Source organism: Lepidochelys kempii, chromosome 1 (assembly GCF_965140265.1).
Source record: "Lepidochelys kempii isolate rLepKem1 chromosome 1, rLepKem1.hap2, whole genome shotgun sequence".
Taxonomy (NCBI): Eukaryota; Metazoa; Chordata; order Testudines; family Cheloniidae; genus Lepidochelys; species Lepidochelys kempii.
In genome coordinates this window covers 150,156,522-150,171,419 of record NC_133256.1, presented here as the reverse complement: position 1 = coordinate 150,171,419, position 14,898 = coordinate 150,156,522, and the positions used below count along the sequence as shown (strand labels likewise).

The following is a 14,898-nucleotide window of genomic DNA, read 5'->3' as shown; positions in this document are numbered from 1 at the left end:
AGCCATAATACATCATAAATAAGGCTGTTGCGTGATTAAAAAATTAATTGTAATTAATTGTGCGATTAAAAAAATTAATTGTGAGATTAATCACACGACTAAACAATAATAAAATAACATTTATATAAATATTTTAGGATGTTGCACGTTTTCAAATGTATTGATTTCAGTTACAACACGGAATACAAAGTGTGCAGTGCACACTTTATATTTTTTATTATAAATATTTCACTGTAAAAATAAAAGAAATAGTGTTTTTTTCAATTCACTTAGTACAAGTACTGTAGTGCAGTCTCTTTATGTTGAGAGTTGAACTTACAAATGTAGTTATGTACCAAAAATAACTGCATTCAAAAATAAAACAATGTAAAACTTTAGAGCTTACAGGTCTACTCAATCCTACTTCTTGTTCAGCCGCTCGCTCAGATAAAGAAGTTTGTTTACATTTGCAGGAGATAATGCTGCCCGCTTCTTGTTTACAATGTCACCTGAAAGTGAGAACAGGAGTTCACATGCTATTTCTTTATCATTTTTATGGTGCAAATATTTGTAATAAAAATAATATAAAGTGAGCACTGTACACTTCGTATTCTGTGCTGTAATTGAAATCAATATATTTGAAAATGTAGAAGAACATCATCCAAAATTTTTAATAAATTTCAATTATTGTTTAACAGTGCGATTAAAAGTGTGATTAATTACGATTAATTTTTTTAGTTAATTGCGTGAATTAACTGTGATTAATCGACAGCCCTAATTACAAAGGAAATTATGTCTACCCTCTATTGGGAATCAGTTTGTAGTATGGTAGCTTTTGCAAAGGTTTGAATATACCATTGTAACACGTAACTATCTCTGTATTTTGTTTGACAGTGGTTGATTATTATCCTCCGAGGCCATATTTGTATTCTGTGGAGTTAGAGGGGAAATCGACTTTGCAATGTTCATTGTACTTCACACCAAAAGAAGTAAGTTTATAAGGCAGTAGTAATGACAATAACTTTAAAGGATGCATTTAATACATTTTCTTTGATTAGTGAAAATAGACATCTTACATATTTTGTGTAACAAAAGTACTGAGTAGTTAAAACCAGCAAATATTTAAACCGTAGTGGCCTTGGAATAGTTTTGAGAAAATGTCATTAAGAAAATGAATTCTGAAGTCACGTCTATGTAACTGTTACACACTTTTTACTTTGTTCTGCATAGTTATATGAAAAATTTAAATATATTGCTCCAAGCACTTTTTAAAAAAATGTAAACTATGCACAGTCAAAGGTGGGGGGGGGGGGGGAAGAGAGAAACATGTCTCAAAACATCAGCCTCCTCCAACAAATTGCCCAACAAATTTGCTATCATCACAACTCTTACCTCCCTAAATGTCTATGAAAATACAGGATTTTTGCAACATGCCCTAATAGTTGAGAAATTTGGCCTCTGATGGACTCGTTTGAGGAAAGTGAATTGCAGATTTGAGTAGCCCTCATGGGCCTATTCTGCATTAGAAAAATGACCCATTAGGTGTGGATGATAAAGTAATATAACCCACGTTCACCACTGTTTTAGAAACTGAGGACATTTCTACACAGCATCTAGACATCCGAGGCTGGCCCGTGCCAGGCCGATTTGGGCTTGCAGGGCTCTGGCTGCGGGACTGTTTCGTTGCTGCATAGAATTCCGGGCTTGGACTGGAGCCTGGGCTCTAGGACCTTGTGAGGTAGGAGAGTCCCAAACTTGGGCTTCAGCCCAAGTCCAGAAGTTTACACAGCAGCGAAACAGCCCTGTAACCCATGCTCTGGGAGCCTGAGCTGGCTGGCACAGGCTAGCCCCAGGTTTTTCTTCGCTGTCTAGACATACCCTAAGGGTAGGGTTGCCAACTTCTAATTACACAAAACTGAACACCCTAGCCCTGCCACTTCCCCATGCCCCCCGCCCCCACTCACTACATTCTCCCTCTCCTGGTGGCTCGCTCTCCCCCACCCTCACTCACTTTCATTGGGCTGGGACAGGGGGTTGGGGTGCGGGAGGGGGCTCTGGGCTGGGGAGGTGAGTTGGGGTGCTGGAGGGGGTAAGGGTTCTGGCTGGGGGTGCGAGCTCTGGGGTGGGGCTGGGGATGAGGGGTTTGGGGTACAGGAGGTGGCTCTGGGGTGGGGCTAAGGGATTTGGAATGTGGGAGAGGGCTGGGACTTGGGAGGGGGTACAGGCTCTGGACTGGGGGTGTGGGCTTTGGGCTGGGGCCAGGGATGAGGGGTTTGGAGTTCAGGAGGGGGTTCCAGGCTTAGGGGTGAGGCCGAGGGATTCAGTGTGTGGGAGAGTGCTGTGGGTTGAGGCAGGGGGTTGGGATGTGGGAGGGGGTGAGGGTTGTCTCTGTGGTGGGGCTTGTGTTGAGGGGATCAGGGTGTGGGAGGGGGTTCTGGGCTGGGGCAGGAAGTTGGGGGCAGTGAGGGCTCCTGGATGGGGGTGCAGGCTCTGGGGTGGGGCCAGGGATGAGGGGTTTGGGGTACAGGAGGGGGCTCCAGGTTGGGGGGGGCGCTCAGGGTTGGGGCAGGGGGTTGGGGCGTGGGCTTACCTCCAGTCGCTCCTGGTCAGTGGCACAGCCAGGGGGGGCGGGGCGTGAGGGGGCTAAGGCAGGCTTCTTGCCTGTCCTGGCACCATGGACGAGGCTGTGCCCCAGAAGCAGCCAGCAGCAGGTCTGGCTCTTAGGCGGAGGCACGCAGGCAGCTCTGCGTGCTGCTCTTGTCCGCAGGCACCGCCTCCCCAGCTCCCACTGGCTGTGAACCAGCCAATGGGAGTGCAGAGCTGGTGCTCGGGGTGGGAGCAGCGCATGGAGCCCCGTGACTCCCACGCCTAGGAGCCAGAGCTGCTGGCCGCTTCCGGGGCACAGCGTGGTGTCAGAACAGGTAGGGACTAGCCTGCCTTAGTTGGGCAGCACCACTGACCGGACTTTTAACGGCCCGGTTGGCAGTTCTGACTGGAGTTGCGAGGGTCCCTTTTCGACTGGGTGTTCTGGTCAAAAACCGGACACCTGGTCACCCTACCTAAGACACTAGGAATTAACCAACCCCACATGTTTTGGAGAATAGTGAGCTGAAAGACATGTACATGTTGGCAATTACAAACAAGCACACCTCGTTTGGATTCAGTGCTGTAGCAGAGAAGCCTTGTGCATTGGCTGAATCGCCCCCTCCCATTTTTATTTGAAATAAGTCAAATAAGCTTGGAGGTGCAATGATTTTGGGGAGGAGCCAAAATATCACTCCTCCTAAGGCTTTAAGTAAAGGTCATCCATTGTTTCCAAAAGGGTCATTAGAAAATAACATTTACATAAATGACCACCTCCGCTTCCTCAGACTTGGCTGCTTGGTTATTAATCCCTATTAATATATTATTATATTATAACCCTATTATATAGGTTATAAACCCCTATTAATCTCAAAGAGGTATCAACTTTAAAGCCCAATGACGATATGTTAATGTCAACACTGATTATTTAATTAGTAATGATGTTAGCGGATAGAATGAAGGAGGGGTGGAAGTAGAGCCCATAGAGTTGAGAATTTGTTGCAGGGAAGAACAGAGGGGGTGATAAGACAAGGAAAAAAAAGAGAGAAGATGGAGAAGGAAGAGAAAGAAAGGGCAGAAGTAGTTAGTCTTACAGGTGAGCATACTGATACCGAATGCCAAAATTAGGTGCTGAACACATGATATAGAATAGCCACAAATTATAAAGGCCATATTCTACTCTGGATTTTTGTGCAAGCCTCCTGTTGATATTGGTGGATGTTTGCTGTGGATTGAGGAAGTAGTATATTATCTACGTTTTATAAACTAGCCTACTAACCATAATTGAAAATGGAATTTGGCCCTCTCTACTGCATGAGTTTGTTCTAGCCTTTATAAGTAAAACAGTGGTAGATTCCTTATACATATAACGTGTGTTTTCTATTGATGGGGTGAATAAGGCCTGGTCTACACTTAATAATGAGATCCTTCCTTAGAATTCTTCCGTCGACCTAGCTACTGCCTCCTGCTTATATGGATTAACTACATAGATGAAAAAAACCCTTCTGTCAATGTAGGAACCATCTGTACTATGGTGGTACAGTGTCGACATCCCAAGATGCCAATATCTTGGAAAATCTCTCTGCTTTTGCCAAGGACCTTTCTGAAGTTACCAAACCTCCCGTTGTGGAGCTAATTTGATTTTTTGCTATTTTGTGCAATTGGTCACATTCAATTTATCCCCTGAGATTTAGTCTGACATCAGTCAACCCCCCTCAAGACTACCTTTTCAATTACAGACCTGGTATGCCTCAGAGCTATATCCTACATCAAGTCAGTGCGAGATTTTCATTTCTGTATATCTATTTAAAGTTTTGTTCACTTATTTTTGCAAAAATCCCAAAGGGACAAGCATGCTTCAGTATGTCTATACTCTGTGGGTATGTCTACACTGCAAAGAGACATCCCTGGCTTCCGTGTGTCAGCTGACTCGGGTTTTCGGGTCTTGGATTGTGGGGCTGTTTAATTGCAGTGTAGATTTCTGGGCTGGAGGCCAGGATCTAGGACCCTGTAAGGTGGGAGGGTCCCAGAGCTTGAGCTGAAGTCTATGCTGCAATTAAATAGGACTGCAGCCCGAGCCCGGGGAGCGTGAGTCAGCTGGCATGGGCCAGCTGCAGGTTTTTATTTGCGGTGTAGACATACCCTGTGAGTGAAATCCTGGCCCCTCTGAAATCAGTGGCAAAACTCCTGTTGACTTCAGTGCGGCCAGGATTTCACTCAGTATCTTCTAATTGCTGATTTATTTATTTATTTATTTTTAAATGTGCCAGATGCAAATCAATGAAATTGCATCCCGCATAAGTGAGCGCAGATTTAGGGTCAATTTTTAAAACTTGTTGTTTGTAGAAGGGGTAAAGCTCAATTTCTGAAAACTTGGGAAAGGATAAAATAGTATAGGCTGTGTAAAACAAATCAGGAAAAGAGACTGACTGAACTTTCAGTGAGTAGGGGTATATTTTTAATTTGTCATAGGCAAGCTTGAAGATATGCTCTTTTTTATTTTACCAGTAAGATCCCTTGACATACCATTTCATTTACAAGGGCATCCTTTTGTAACTGCATTCTCTTGGAAACATTTTTCAGTTTAAAAATCACCATTAATGGTCAAAAACCTTTTTATATGCATTCTTCCTCCTACATAAAAAGCTGTCAGCATTAATAAGAAGCAACAAAGTAGTGTCCCATAATTGTTAATTTAGATTTTATTATAATTAAGTCTAAGATTTAGTCATGGGCATTTTTAGTAAAAGTCATGGACAGGTCACGGGCAGTAAACAAAAATTCACGACCCCATGACCTGTCCATGACTTGTACTATAAATACCCCTGACTAAATCTTTGGTGTTCTGGGGAGCTCCGGGGGGGTGCAGCTGCTGTTCTGGAGGGGGGTTTCTGGGGTGCTTGCTGGTGCTGTGTGGGGGCACTCTGGGGTGCCTGCTGGTGCTTGGTGGGAGAGGGAAAGCCTGGGACCGCGGCAGCAGCTGCTGGCAGAGGGGTGCGTGGGTGATGGCCCTGCTCGCCCGGGACTGCAGCAGCTGCTGCTGGTGGGGGGCGGGGGGCAGCCCAGGACTGCCACTGTTGTGGTGGGGCAGTGCGGCTGGCCCTGGAGCCGCCTGAGACCCCAGGGCCACCCGGGCAAAGTCACGCCTGCCAACTGCAGAAGTCACAGAGGTCCCGGAAACTCACGGAATCTGTACCCTCTGTGACAGAGTCACAACCTTAATTATAATGGACTATGGATGTAATAATAAAAAACAGAGTAAATAAACACTTTGCTAAAAGTGTGATGTGATTGTATAATAAAATTCTGAGTTCCTTTTACATAATCTGAAATAAATCCATCCTTTTTATTTGGCCTCATTTTACAGTCTGAATTAGAGTACATAATAAACACTTAACTCTTATATAGTGCTTCATAAAGGACGTAAGCATCCTTATCCACATTTTAGAGGTGGAGAATGTATAACACATCAAATGGACTCTAATTTTTTAAGTGTGGTGTGTTCCACACAATGTTATGGGTGAAAAACATATTAACTAGTATACATATATTACTTATAGGTTTCCCAAAAGTGCATAAAAATTGTGTGTTTTCATATAATTTAAATGCTTCCCAATTAAGTATATTTAATAATATCAATAATTTAAAGCTTGTTATTTACATTCTCAGTCTTAAATGCCATTTTAATTTTTATCACTTAAGATCAAATAAAATAGTATACAACATAATTTACATAGATTTAAGGCAAACGTACCTAATCTCCTCTAATTTTTTTATTGGGATTTTAATGTGAGACAATACAACTTTTTTCCCCAGCAACCTTGTCTCATGGTTCTTTTAATTACTTTATCCCCCAGACGGTTGCCAGTACAATGATATGCTGCTCTTAAAAGCGTTATGAGTTGTCTGACGTCCTTTCTTTCTCACTACTAACAATGGGAATTAGCAGTTCTGTGTTTCTTGGTCTGATCCTGATTCTCATGCATCACATTACTAAAATATGTTGCTACAAAATTGAGTTGTATTTAATTAGCATTGATACAAAGAAAGAAACAGAGCTTAGTAACTGAAGTCAAACAAACGGAGGAATTCTTCTCAGAGAAAGATATGACACTGGTATGCAAGAAATACAGGCCTGGACCAATCCTGCATGTGGTAGACAGGGCTGTGAGAGGGAATCTCAGTGAGGATCCCCTTGGAGATTTCCTCCCATATTGTTCCTTTCGGAGGATGAGATTTTCCCTCAGCAGAATGAACCATGAGATCTTTTTTTAAAGTGGGTGGATCCTCAGGGATCCATGGGAAGTCAGGGCATCTGTATGGAAGGCAGACACTTTTTGCAAAAGTTTTTATTTAGTTGAAAAGCCCAATTTTCTGTCAAAAAACCACTTACATGGAAAATTCTTGATCAGCTCTAATAAGTAAAGATTTACGAAATCAAGTGTTGAGTGAGGATCAGAAATACCAGCAGTAGATACAACTTTAGGTTTCACAAATTATGTATGTTTAAAAGTGCTTCCAGCCTTGTCACCTTTTAAACTATAGAACTAAATGTTTGCAAAATGATGCTCAGGACTGGAATTAATAGGGGTGTTGCAATGATTTTTACAGAAACAAAAACATAGAATGTTGAACATAATGAGCGTGTAATTTTTAATGATTTTATAGGGAAACTAGCCCAAGGGAATCTTAGGTTTATAAACAATTACCAGGTGCTGCTTTCGTGAGTTGAGTTTTTATTTTAATGTATTCTTTTTCATTTTATCTTCATTTTATTTCTCTCCCCCTCGCCCCCCTTTCAGTCATTCTGTGTAATTGTGCTATACCATCAGAGCAGCTATTTTGCAGTGAGTATATTATTGTCTACCTGGCAGGGGGCAGATCACTCATTACAAGGCAAGGCATACTAGGATATGCTTAAAATATATAACCCTCTGGTGGTTGCAGGCTGACAGTTAATGCAGTAGCTGGTAGCTGGCAGCAGTAGCACTGACTAATGTTAAATGGAGACAATTTTGAAAACTATGTGTGTTGCCCAGTATGACAGAACTGAAGGCAGCATCTGGAAGTGTATGTACCCCCTAGCATTAGCTTTTCTTTAATTTAACTCATTTAAAGTAAAATACTAATAAAAAAGTACTTTGATGAAGAAGAAAAGGGATCAAAATCCAGCATCTCTTTCCAAACTGATTTTTTTCAGGCTCCAGATCCACATTGACCCTTTAAACATTCACGATGAATATTTTCATTCTTGGCTCTGTTCTTTACTTTTTTAGAACCCTCTTACCTCTCTCTCACGCACCCCCAGCATTCTCCCTCGCCCCCACACACTGTTTTTCTCCTCCCATTTTCGCCCCATCTGGCTCTTCTGCAACTCTTCCACTCTCAAAGAGCTCTAATCTGCTCTCTCCTTCCAACTACCTCCCTGAGTTAGAACCAACTTTGACCTGCTTCCCAGCTGCCAGTTCCTTCCCCTACCTCTCTACCTGAATATCTGTTCCCCGACTCATGGTCACTTGCGGATGTCTCCTCCCACCCAACTTGCCTCCCAGTTGCCAGAAATGTTCCTTCCCATTGGAGATGCAGCCTTCCATATTTGTCTGCTTCTGCCAGAACTGCACGAAACCCTTCCTGCTCTTGTGGTAGCAATCATTTCCTACAGCAATGACTTCTGAATATATTGAACACGCCTTGTAGTTTAATATTCACATTGCTCCTCAGAAACTAGACACTAGAAGTACCACACTTTCAACCAAAAAGCTGTGAATAATTCACTAGTTTTTTTTCTAGTTGAGTTGACTAAGGTTACAAGCAGGGTCACAGTAACCCATAATCCATTTATCCCGCATTTCAGTTCTTTTACTATGTGAATAAAAATTAAGCTAGATTTTATGCAGCTTTTAAAAACCTTGAATGCATTTAGGTGGTTGCCCTAACTAATAAACAGCCACTAACCAACAAACAAAGCAAAAAACAAAACAAAAACCAGCATTTGTCTCAACAAATCACATAACCATTTGCAGAACTTAGTACATATGATAGTATGAGAATCAAAACACAGTCATTTGGCTTACTTGTTAAATATCACCCTAAACATTTTACAAAAAGTAAAACAATGTTAGTGCTTTGTGGCAAAGGCTTGCTAGAATGATGATCAGACAAGGAAAGGGGTTCTGATACATGGATTTCATGCTATTCCAACTTCTCATAGGGCTTTACAGTCACCAAGGCTCTCCACTTCTTTGTTAATGTTCAGGGCATGCTAAAGCCTGTCTTTTCTCTTGGGCAATTGAGGAGAATTTTCTGAAACTCAATCTCCCCTACCCCCTTGCTGTATGCTACTGATTATAGCTTGAAATCCAACTCTTTTTTTTTTTTGTCTGCAATAATACGTTAAACAGAACAAAATAAGGATGTGCCAAAAGCCTCATGCAGAGCTGAGCTTTTGGGTACTTAAAATGGCTGACACCATGTGGCAATAGACGAAGCTCCCATTAACTTCCCTGGTAGATGATCAGGCCATCATGTTAATTTGCTCAAAAATTGTTTTAATAATTCTGCTAAAATAGTAATATCACGACTATAGTATTACATAAACTTTCTGTTTCCTTCTTTGAGAAAATGATCACAACTGTATTTTTGTCCTTTAGGTGGCAGCATATGACTTCAGTCTTCCAGTAAACGTTAATTTCAGTGAGGTTCCATCTTCTCAGCAAAGCTCTACAGCTACACCACCTTCTGGGTCAGAAAAGCACATAATTGTTCCTCGTCCTCAAACGGTGTCTGTGGCTGCTCCATTATGTACCGTTCAAGCAACTGGTACGTAAACTAGGAATATTAAGTGCATGTGCGTGTGGTGTGCTCTGTATTGCCCTTTCAGGGGTTTATTGCTAGCATTAGCAAAGGAAAAATTAGAAGCTAAAGAACTGAGGGTAGAACTTACTAGGTTAATTTAGCATTTATTATACCAAATAATTAGAAAATGTAACAAATGTATCTTTGCATCTATTCACTCAATTTTAAATGTGTATTTTTTTATATCTTTGAAGCTGGAATGATATTGCTATCATTTATAAAAATTAAGAATCAGAGAATCATAGAAATGTACTGCTGGAAGGGACCTTGGGAGGTCATCAAGTACAGTCCCACACGCTGAGGCAGGACTAAGTAAACCTAGAGCATCCCTGACAGGTGTCTGTCCAGCCTGTTCTTAAGAACCTCCAGTGATGGGGATTCCACAACCTCTCTTGGAAGCTTATTCCTGTGCTTAGGTATCCTTATAGTTACAAAGTTTTTCCTGATATCACAGTCCTCTTCATAACAGTGCTTAACATAGCTGAAGACTGTTATCAGGATTTTTATAATTTTTGTTGCTCTTCTCTGGACTCTCTCCAATTTGTCTATATATTTTCTGAAGTGTGGTCCCCAGAATTGGGCACAGTATTCCAGGTGAGGCCTCACCAGTGCTAAGCAGAGCAGAGCAATTACCTCCATTGTCTTACATACAACACTCCTGTTAATAGACCCCAGAATGATATTTGCCTTTTTTTGCAACTGCATCAGATTGTTGACTCATATTCAATTTGTGATCCACTGTAACTCCCAGGTCCTTTTCAGCAATACAACCACCTTGCCAGTTCTCCCCCATCTTGTAGTTGTGAATTTGGTTTTTTTCCTTTCTAAGTGTAGTAGTTTGCCCTTGTCTATATTAAATGTCACCTTGTTGCTTTGTTTATTGTTGGTATATTCAGTATCTAAGCACTGGGGGGAAAATATACTTCTGCCAGTCAGAAGTCTGTTTTCATTTTTTTAATTTTATTTTTAGTTAACCCACAACACAATTTGTTTTCTTCTTACTGACTGATAGCACTAGCCCCACCACAACTGTAGTAGCAGGCAGTGTGGAGAAATAGCACATCTTTCACTCCGTATCTTTTCTCTGGGACTCTGTAAAAATTAGTACAATTAAAACATGGCTCTGATGCAGTGACTGTAATCCAGCCTGGAGAGAACTGCTGGGTATTCTGTTCATATGCTTCTGTAAGGAAGAACAGGGAAATTTCTCTTTTCTGGCCCTTAAAAGGCAGGTGAGTGCCCAGATTCCCAGGTATGTTGCCGCTAGCAGCAAACTGGCATCTTGTGGGATTTTTTTTGTACCTTCCACTTTCTTTACTGACCCTCTCTTTCATGCTGGTCTGCATACACCTACTACTTGAGACCTCTAGTATAGCTCTCCTCAGTGTTCAATTTATGCATTGACTATCAGAAAATGAGGCTTTAGTGCATTTATCATCCTCTTACCCTTCTCCCCTTGGATGGTGTTCACATACTGCTGTAATATTTTGAGTAGCAGAGAAGGCTGAGCCCTGAACTCCAATATGTAAGAACACTGGGAACAGGGTAGATTTCTAGGAAATGAAATAATGTTGGAGTTTTCTAACACTACAGGGCCCAAACCTAAGACCTGACCTTTGACATAGTGTTTGCCCTCAACGGTTCTTCTCTGCAGCAGTGCAGTCCTTATGGATAAAGACAATTTCTGTTGAATATATCCACATATATTCTCTTGAACAAAATTGAAACTAAATCCCAGTACAGGTATGAATGTGAAATTATTAAAAAAAAACATCTCTGTAAAAAGAATAAATACAGTGTAACAAAGTGACAAATGGATAGTGCAGAAGTGATTTTATGTAAGGCCCAAAATTAAAGGAAATGTTTATCTTTTGCTTCTGCTTTTTTGTTTTTCTGTGGAACAGTGAAATTATATGCAATCATTAAATCTTGATAATGAATGGCAATCTTTCTTATAAAACCTTAAAGATCTATATGCCCCCTTTTTATATGCAGAAGAAGTGAAGTGTAGAATGTAACCCTTGGAACAAAGTTTAATTTTTTAATTCAAAGTTAAGATCCACTGTCAATGAGCATTTGTAATATTCTAATGAATAAAAGATACTTTAGGTACCTCATATATTATGCATTTCAGTAATCAATACAATCAATTAAAAACACATCAAAGAGTTAAAATTTACTTTCAACCAAGTAATTTTATATTTGGAAGACTTCTTATCTCTTACACACCTTCAAATACAGATAACGTATATTTGACTGTAAAATATAATAGCTATCACACACAATAAACTACTACTCTATTCTATATTACTAGATATAAACAAAAACTCTGACTAGACTGATTTAAAAAATGGCAGTGGATGTGTACAGAATATATCTTAAATTGGTATCCCATTGCATAATAAATGCCACTAAAAAGCAGTCTGAAATAATTGTGGGTTGCCACAATCCAAATATTTTAAAAGCCAAAGGAACCTTCTCTAAAAGTAGCTGATAAATTAGGTTATAGTTTCTTCTATTCTGTGACTATTTAATTATATCCTTACAGAAATCCTTTCTGGGGGACAAATACTAAATAAGTGTTCTGTACACTCAGTATATTACTAAACCATGCTCAGATACTGTGGGCAATAGAAAAACATGTTTTTGTGCTATGAGAGAAGGACTTAATAGTTTTACTCCATTACACCACCTTAGAAATGACATTTGTTATTGATGAGATATTTTTGGATGTCACATTGAAAAACAGAATGTGATAACACACATGCTTTTTGAGATCTAAGGGCCTGGTTCTACAAATACTGTCTCCCATGCTTAGTCACAAGTCATGCATTTCTTTTGGTGGGACGCTGTGTATTTTCCACACGTATGTAATCTTTATTAAAAAAAAAAAACGGTGTCTGTTACCTGGGCCATTGCCCTGGGATTAAAAGTACCCAGGACAGGGTTTGAGAACCTGAGACAGTCCTGGAAGCAGAATTACTACAGTTGGCAGATACATCAGAAGTTGATGGCATCCTACTGTGTATGTGTGTGTTCTCAGAACTGTTCATACTGAGAGCAGAACCATTCTATCAGCAGTAAGGTTGCCAGGTGTCTGGGTTTTGACCAGAATGCCCGATCGAAAAGAGATCCTGGAGGCTCCCGTCAGCACTGCTGACCGGGCTGTTAAAAGTTCAGTTGGCAGTTCAGCGGGGCTAAGGCAGGCTCCCTGTCTGCCCTGGCTCTGCGTGGCTCCTGGAAGCTGCTGATGTGTTCCTGCAGCCCCTAGGTGCAGGGGCGATCGGGGAAGCTCCGCATGCTTCCCCTACCCTGAGGACCGGCTCTGCAGCACCCATTGGCTGGGAACCGTGGCCCATGAGAGCTGTGGGGGGCGGTGCTTGTGGGTGTGGTGCCACCCCTGCGCCTAGGAGACGGGCCAGACATGCTGGCCGCTTTTGAGAGCCGTGGGGAGCAGGGCAGGCAGGGACCCTTCCTTAGCTCTGCTGCGCCGCCGACTGGGAACCGCTTGAGGTAAGTGCCACCTGGCTGGAGCCTGTACCCTGAACTCCCTCCCGGCCCCAGGTCAGAACCCCCTCCTGCACCCAAACTCCTTCCCAGAGCCTGCACCCTCTCCTTCACCCCAACCCCTGTCGCAGCCCTGAGCCCCCTCCTTCATCCAAACTCCTTCCTGGAGCCAGCACCCCCTCCTGCACGCCCCCCACCCCCGCATCCAAACTCCCTTCTGGAGCCCTCACCCCAACCCCTTCCCACAGCCAAACTCCCTCCTGGAACCCGCACGCCCTCCCACACCTCAACCCCCTGCCTCACCCAGATCCCCCTTCTGGACTGTGAACCCCTCATTTCTGGCCCCACCCCAAAGCCTGCCCACCCAGCCGGAGCCCTCACCCCCTCCTGCATCTCAACCCCCAGACCACTGAAAGTGAGTGAGAGTGGGGGAGAGCAAGCGACTGAGGAAGGGGGGTGGAGTGAGTGGGGGTGGGGCCTCAGGGAAGGGGCAGGGCAGAGGGTGGGGCAAAGGTGTTTGGTTTTGTGCGATTAGAAAGTTGGCAGCCCTAATCTGCAGTCATGCAGTTTTCTGAACTTGAGGGTAGCAAGCACAGTTTCAGTGTCCTGTGGATGTTTTGTTACCAGAAATCATATGTAGGCTGGTGAGCTGTTTCATCGGGAAGGAAAGCAAACTGCACAGCCAAGGACTTTAAGGCCCTTTCTTCAGTGTACAGTTAGTTGTTTATATCAAAAGACATAATCAACACAAAATAAAATGACTCAACTGAAAAATAGTGGTCACAATCCCCAGAGGCTTTTCCGTGCCTCAACTACCCGTGAGGAAAGAAAGGACGCACTCAGTGATTTCTGTTTTTTGGGGTTCCTTTTAGCAAGTTTCTAGCTCTCATAAGTGTGGAGAAAAGCTTGAAAGAAAAGTGAAGTGAGTGCACCCTAAAGGCTCAGAAACCAGAAGACAAATAAAAAGAACCCAGTATTTATTATGTCTTAAAAAAAAATCTTATTTTTGAGGTTTAAGAGTTGACTTCTCAATGCTTGGATTTGGCAATACTGTACCCTTTCTCTGTGATCCTTGTGGGCCCAGCAGGGATAGTCAGTGATCCCTTAACCCTTTCAGGGCAGCTACTTTACCTTGTCACACCATGTTATGTACTAGCCACCCTCTGGACCAGTAGTTCTCCCACCTGTTTACCATTGTGGGCCACATACACAGCTCTCTCTGTTTATGTGGGCCGCATCCGAACAATGTATGTATAGTACCCATGCATCTTTTTTTTTTTTAAAGGTTTTGTGTTTGTTTACACGACAGTGATATGATTCAAATCAATGTAGTACCTTTCATTTGAACACTGGTAAATGTCTGCCATGGAGCATTTTAAATTGACATGGTTACCTGTCAAAAATTAATTAATTTTTATTTTAAGGGTGGCATGGCATTGTGTATTGCCACCCTCACTTCCACGCTGCTCCATGGGGTTGTGGCTGGGCTGAGCACCCAGAGAGCCTGGCTGTGGAGCCTGCCTGCAGAGATGGGGAGCCCTGCCCGGTGGGGGTGCCCCCCCCAGCCAGGGACTGTCCCTCATACACTGAGCCCCCCCATGCATCCAGCCCGCCAGCCAGGAACTGTCCCCCCTGTACTGAGCCACACATGCACCCATTCCCCCAGCCAGGGACTGTCCCTCATGCACCCAGCTCCCCCACCCAGGGACTGCAGTTAATGCTTTGTCGTAAATCATACATCTTTTGCTTTCTTTACTGTGACATTGGAGAAGAGAAATTACTGTATTAAATGAAAAGTAATGCCATAGTGATAAATATATACATCTTCTTTGGTGAATAGCAAAATCTGCATAAAGTAAGAACTACTAAAAAAATAAAGAAGCTAATAATAGGTGTATCAAACTTTTAGCAGCCAAACAATGAAGCAAATACTCCATCATTACAGAAAATTAATATTTAGTGATTTAAAAATAA

The 14,898-nt window shown here is 42.4% G+C and overlaps 1 protein-coding gene across 3 annotated transcripts in view; it reads left to right on the top strand.

Moving 5' to 3' along the window:
- CFAP47 (cilia and flagella associated protein 47) overlaps positions 1-14,898 on the top strand; it is a 636,073-nt gene that overhangs the window by 74,938 nt on the left and 546,237 nt on the right. For all 3 annotated transcript variants that reach the window (XM_073358068.1, XM_073358073.1, XM_073358080.1), the window contains 2 exons: positions 874-968; positions 9,213-9,381. In XM_073358068.1, coding sequence (XP_073214169.1) covers positions 874-968; positions 9,213-9,381 — 264 coding nt within the window. The remainder of the gene's footprint in view (positions 1-873; positions 969-9,212; positions 9,382-14,898) is intronic.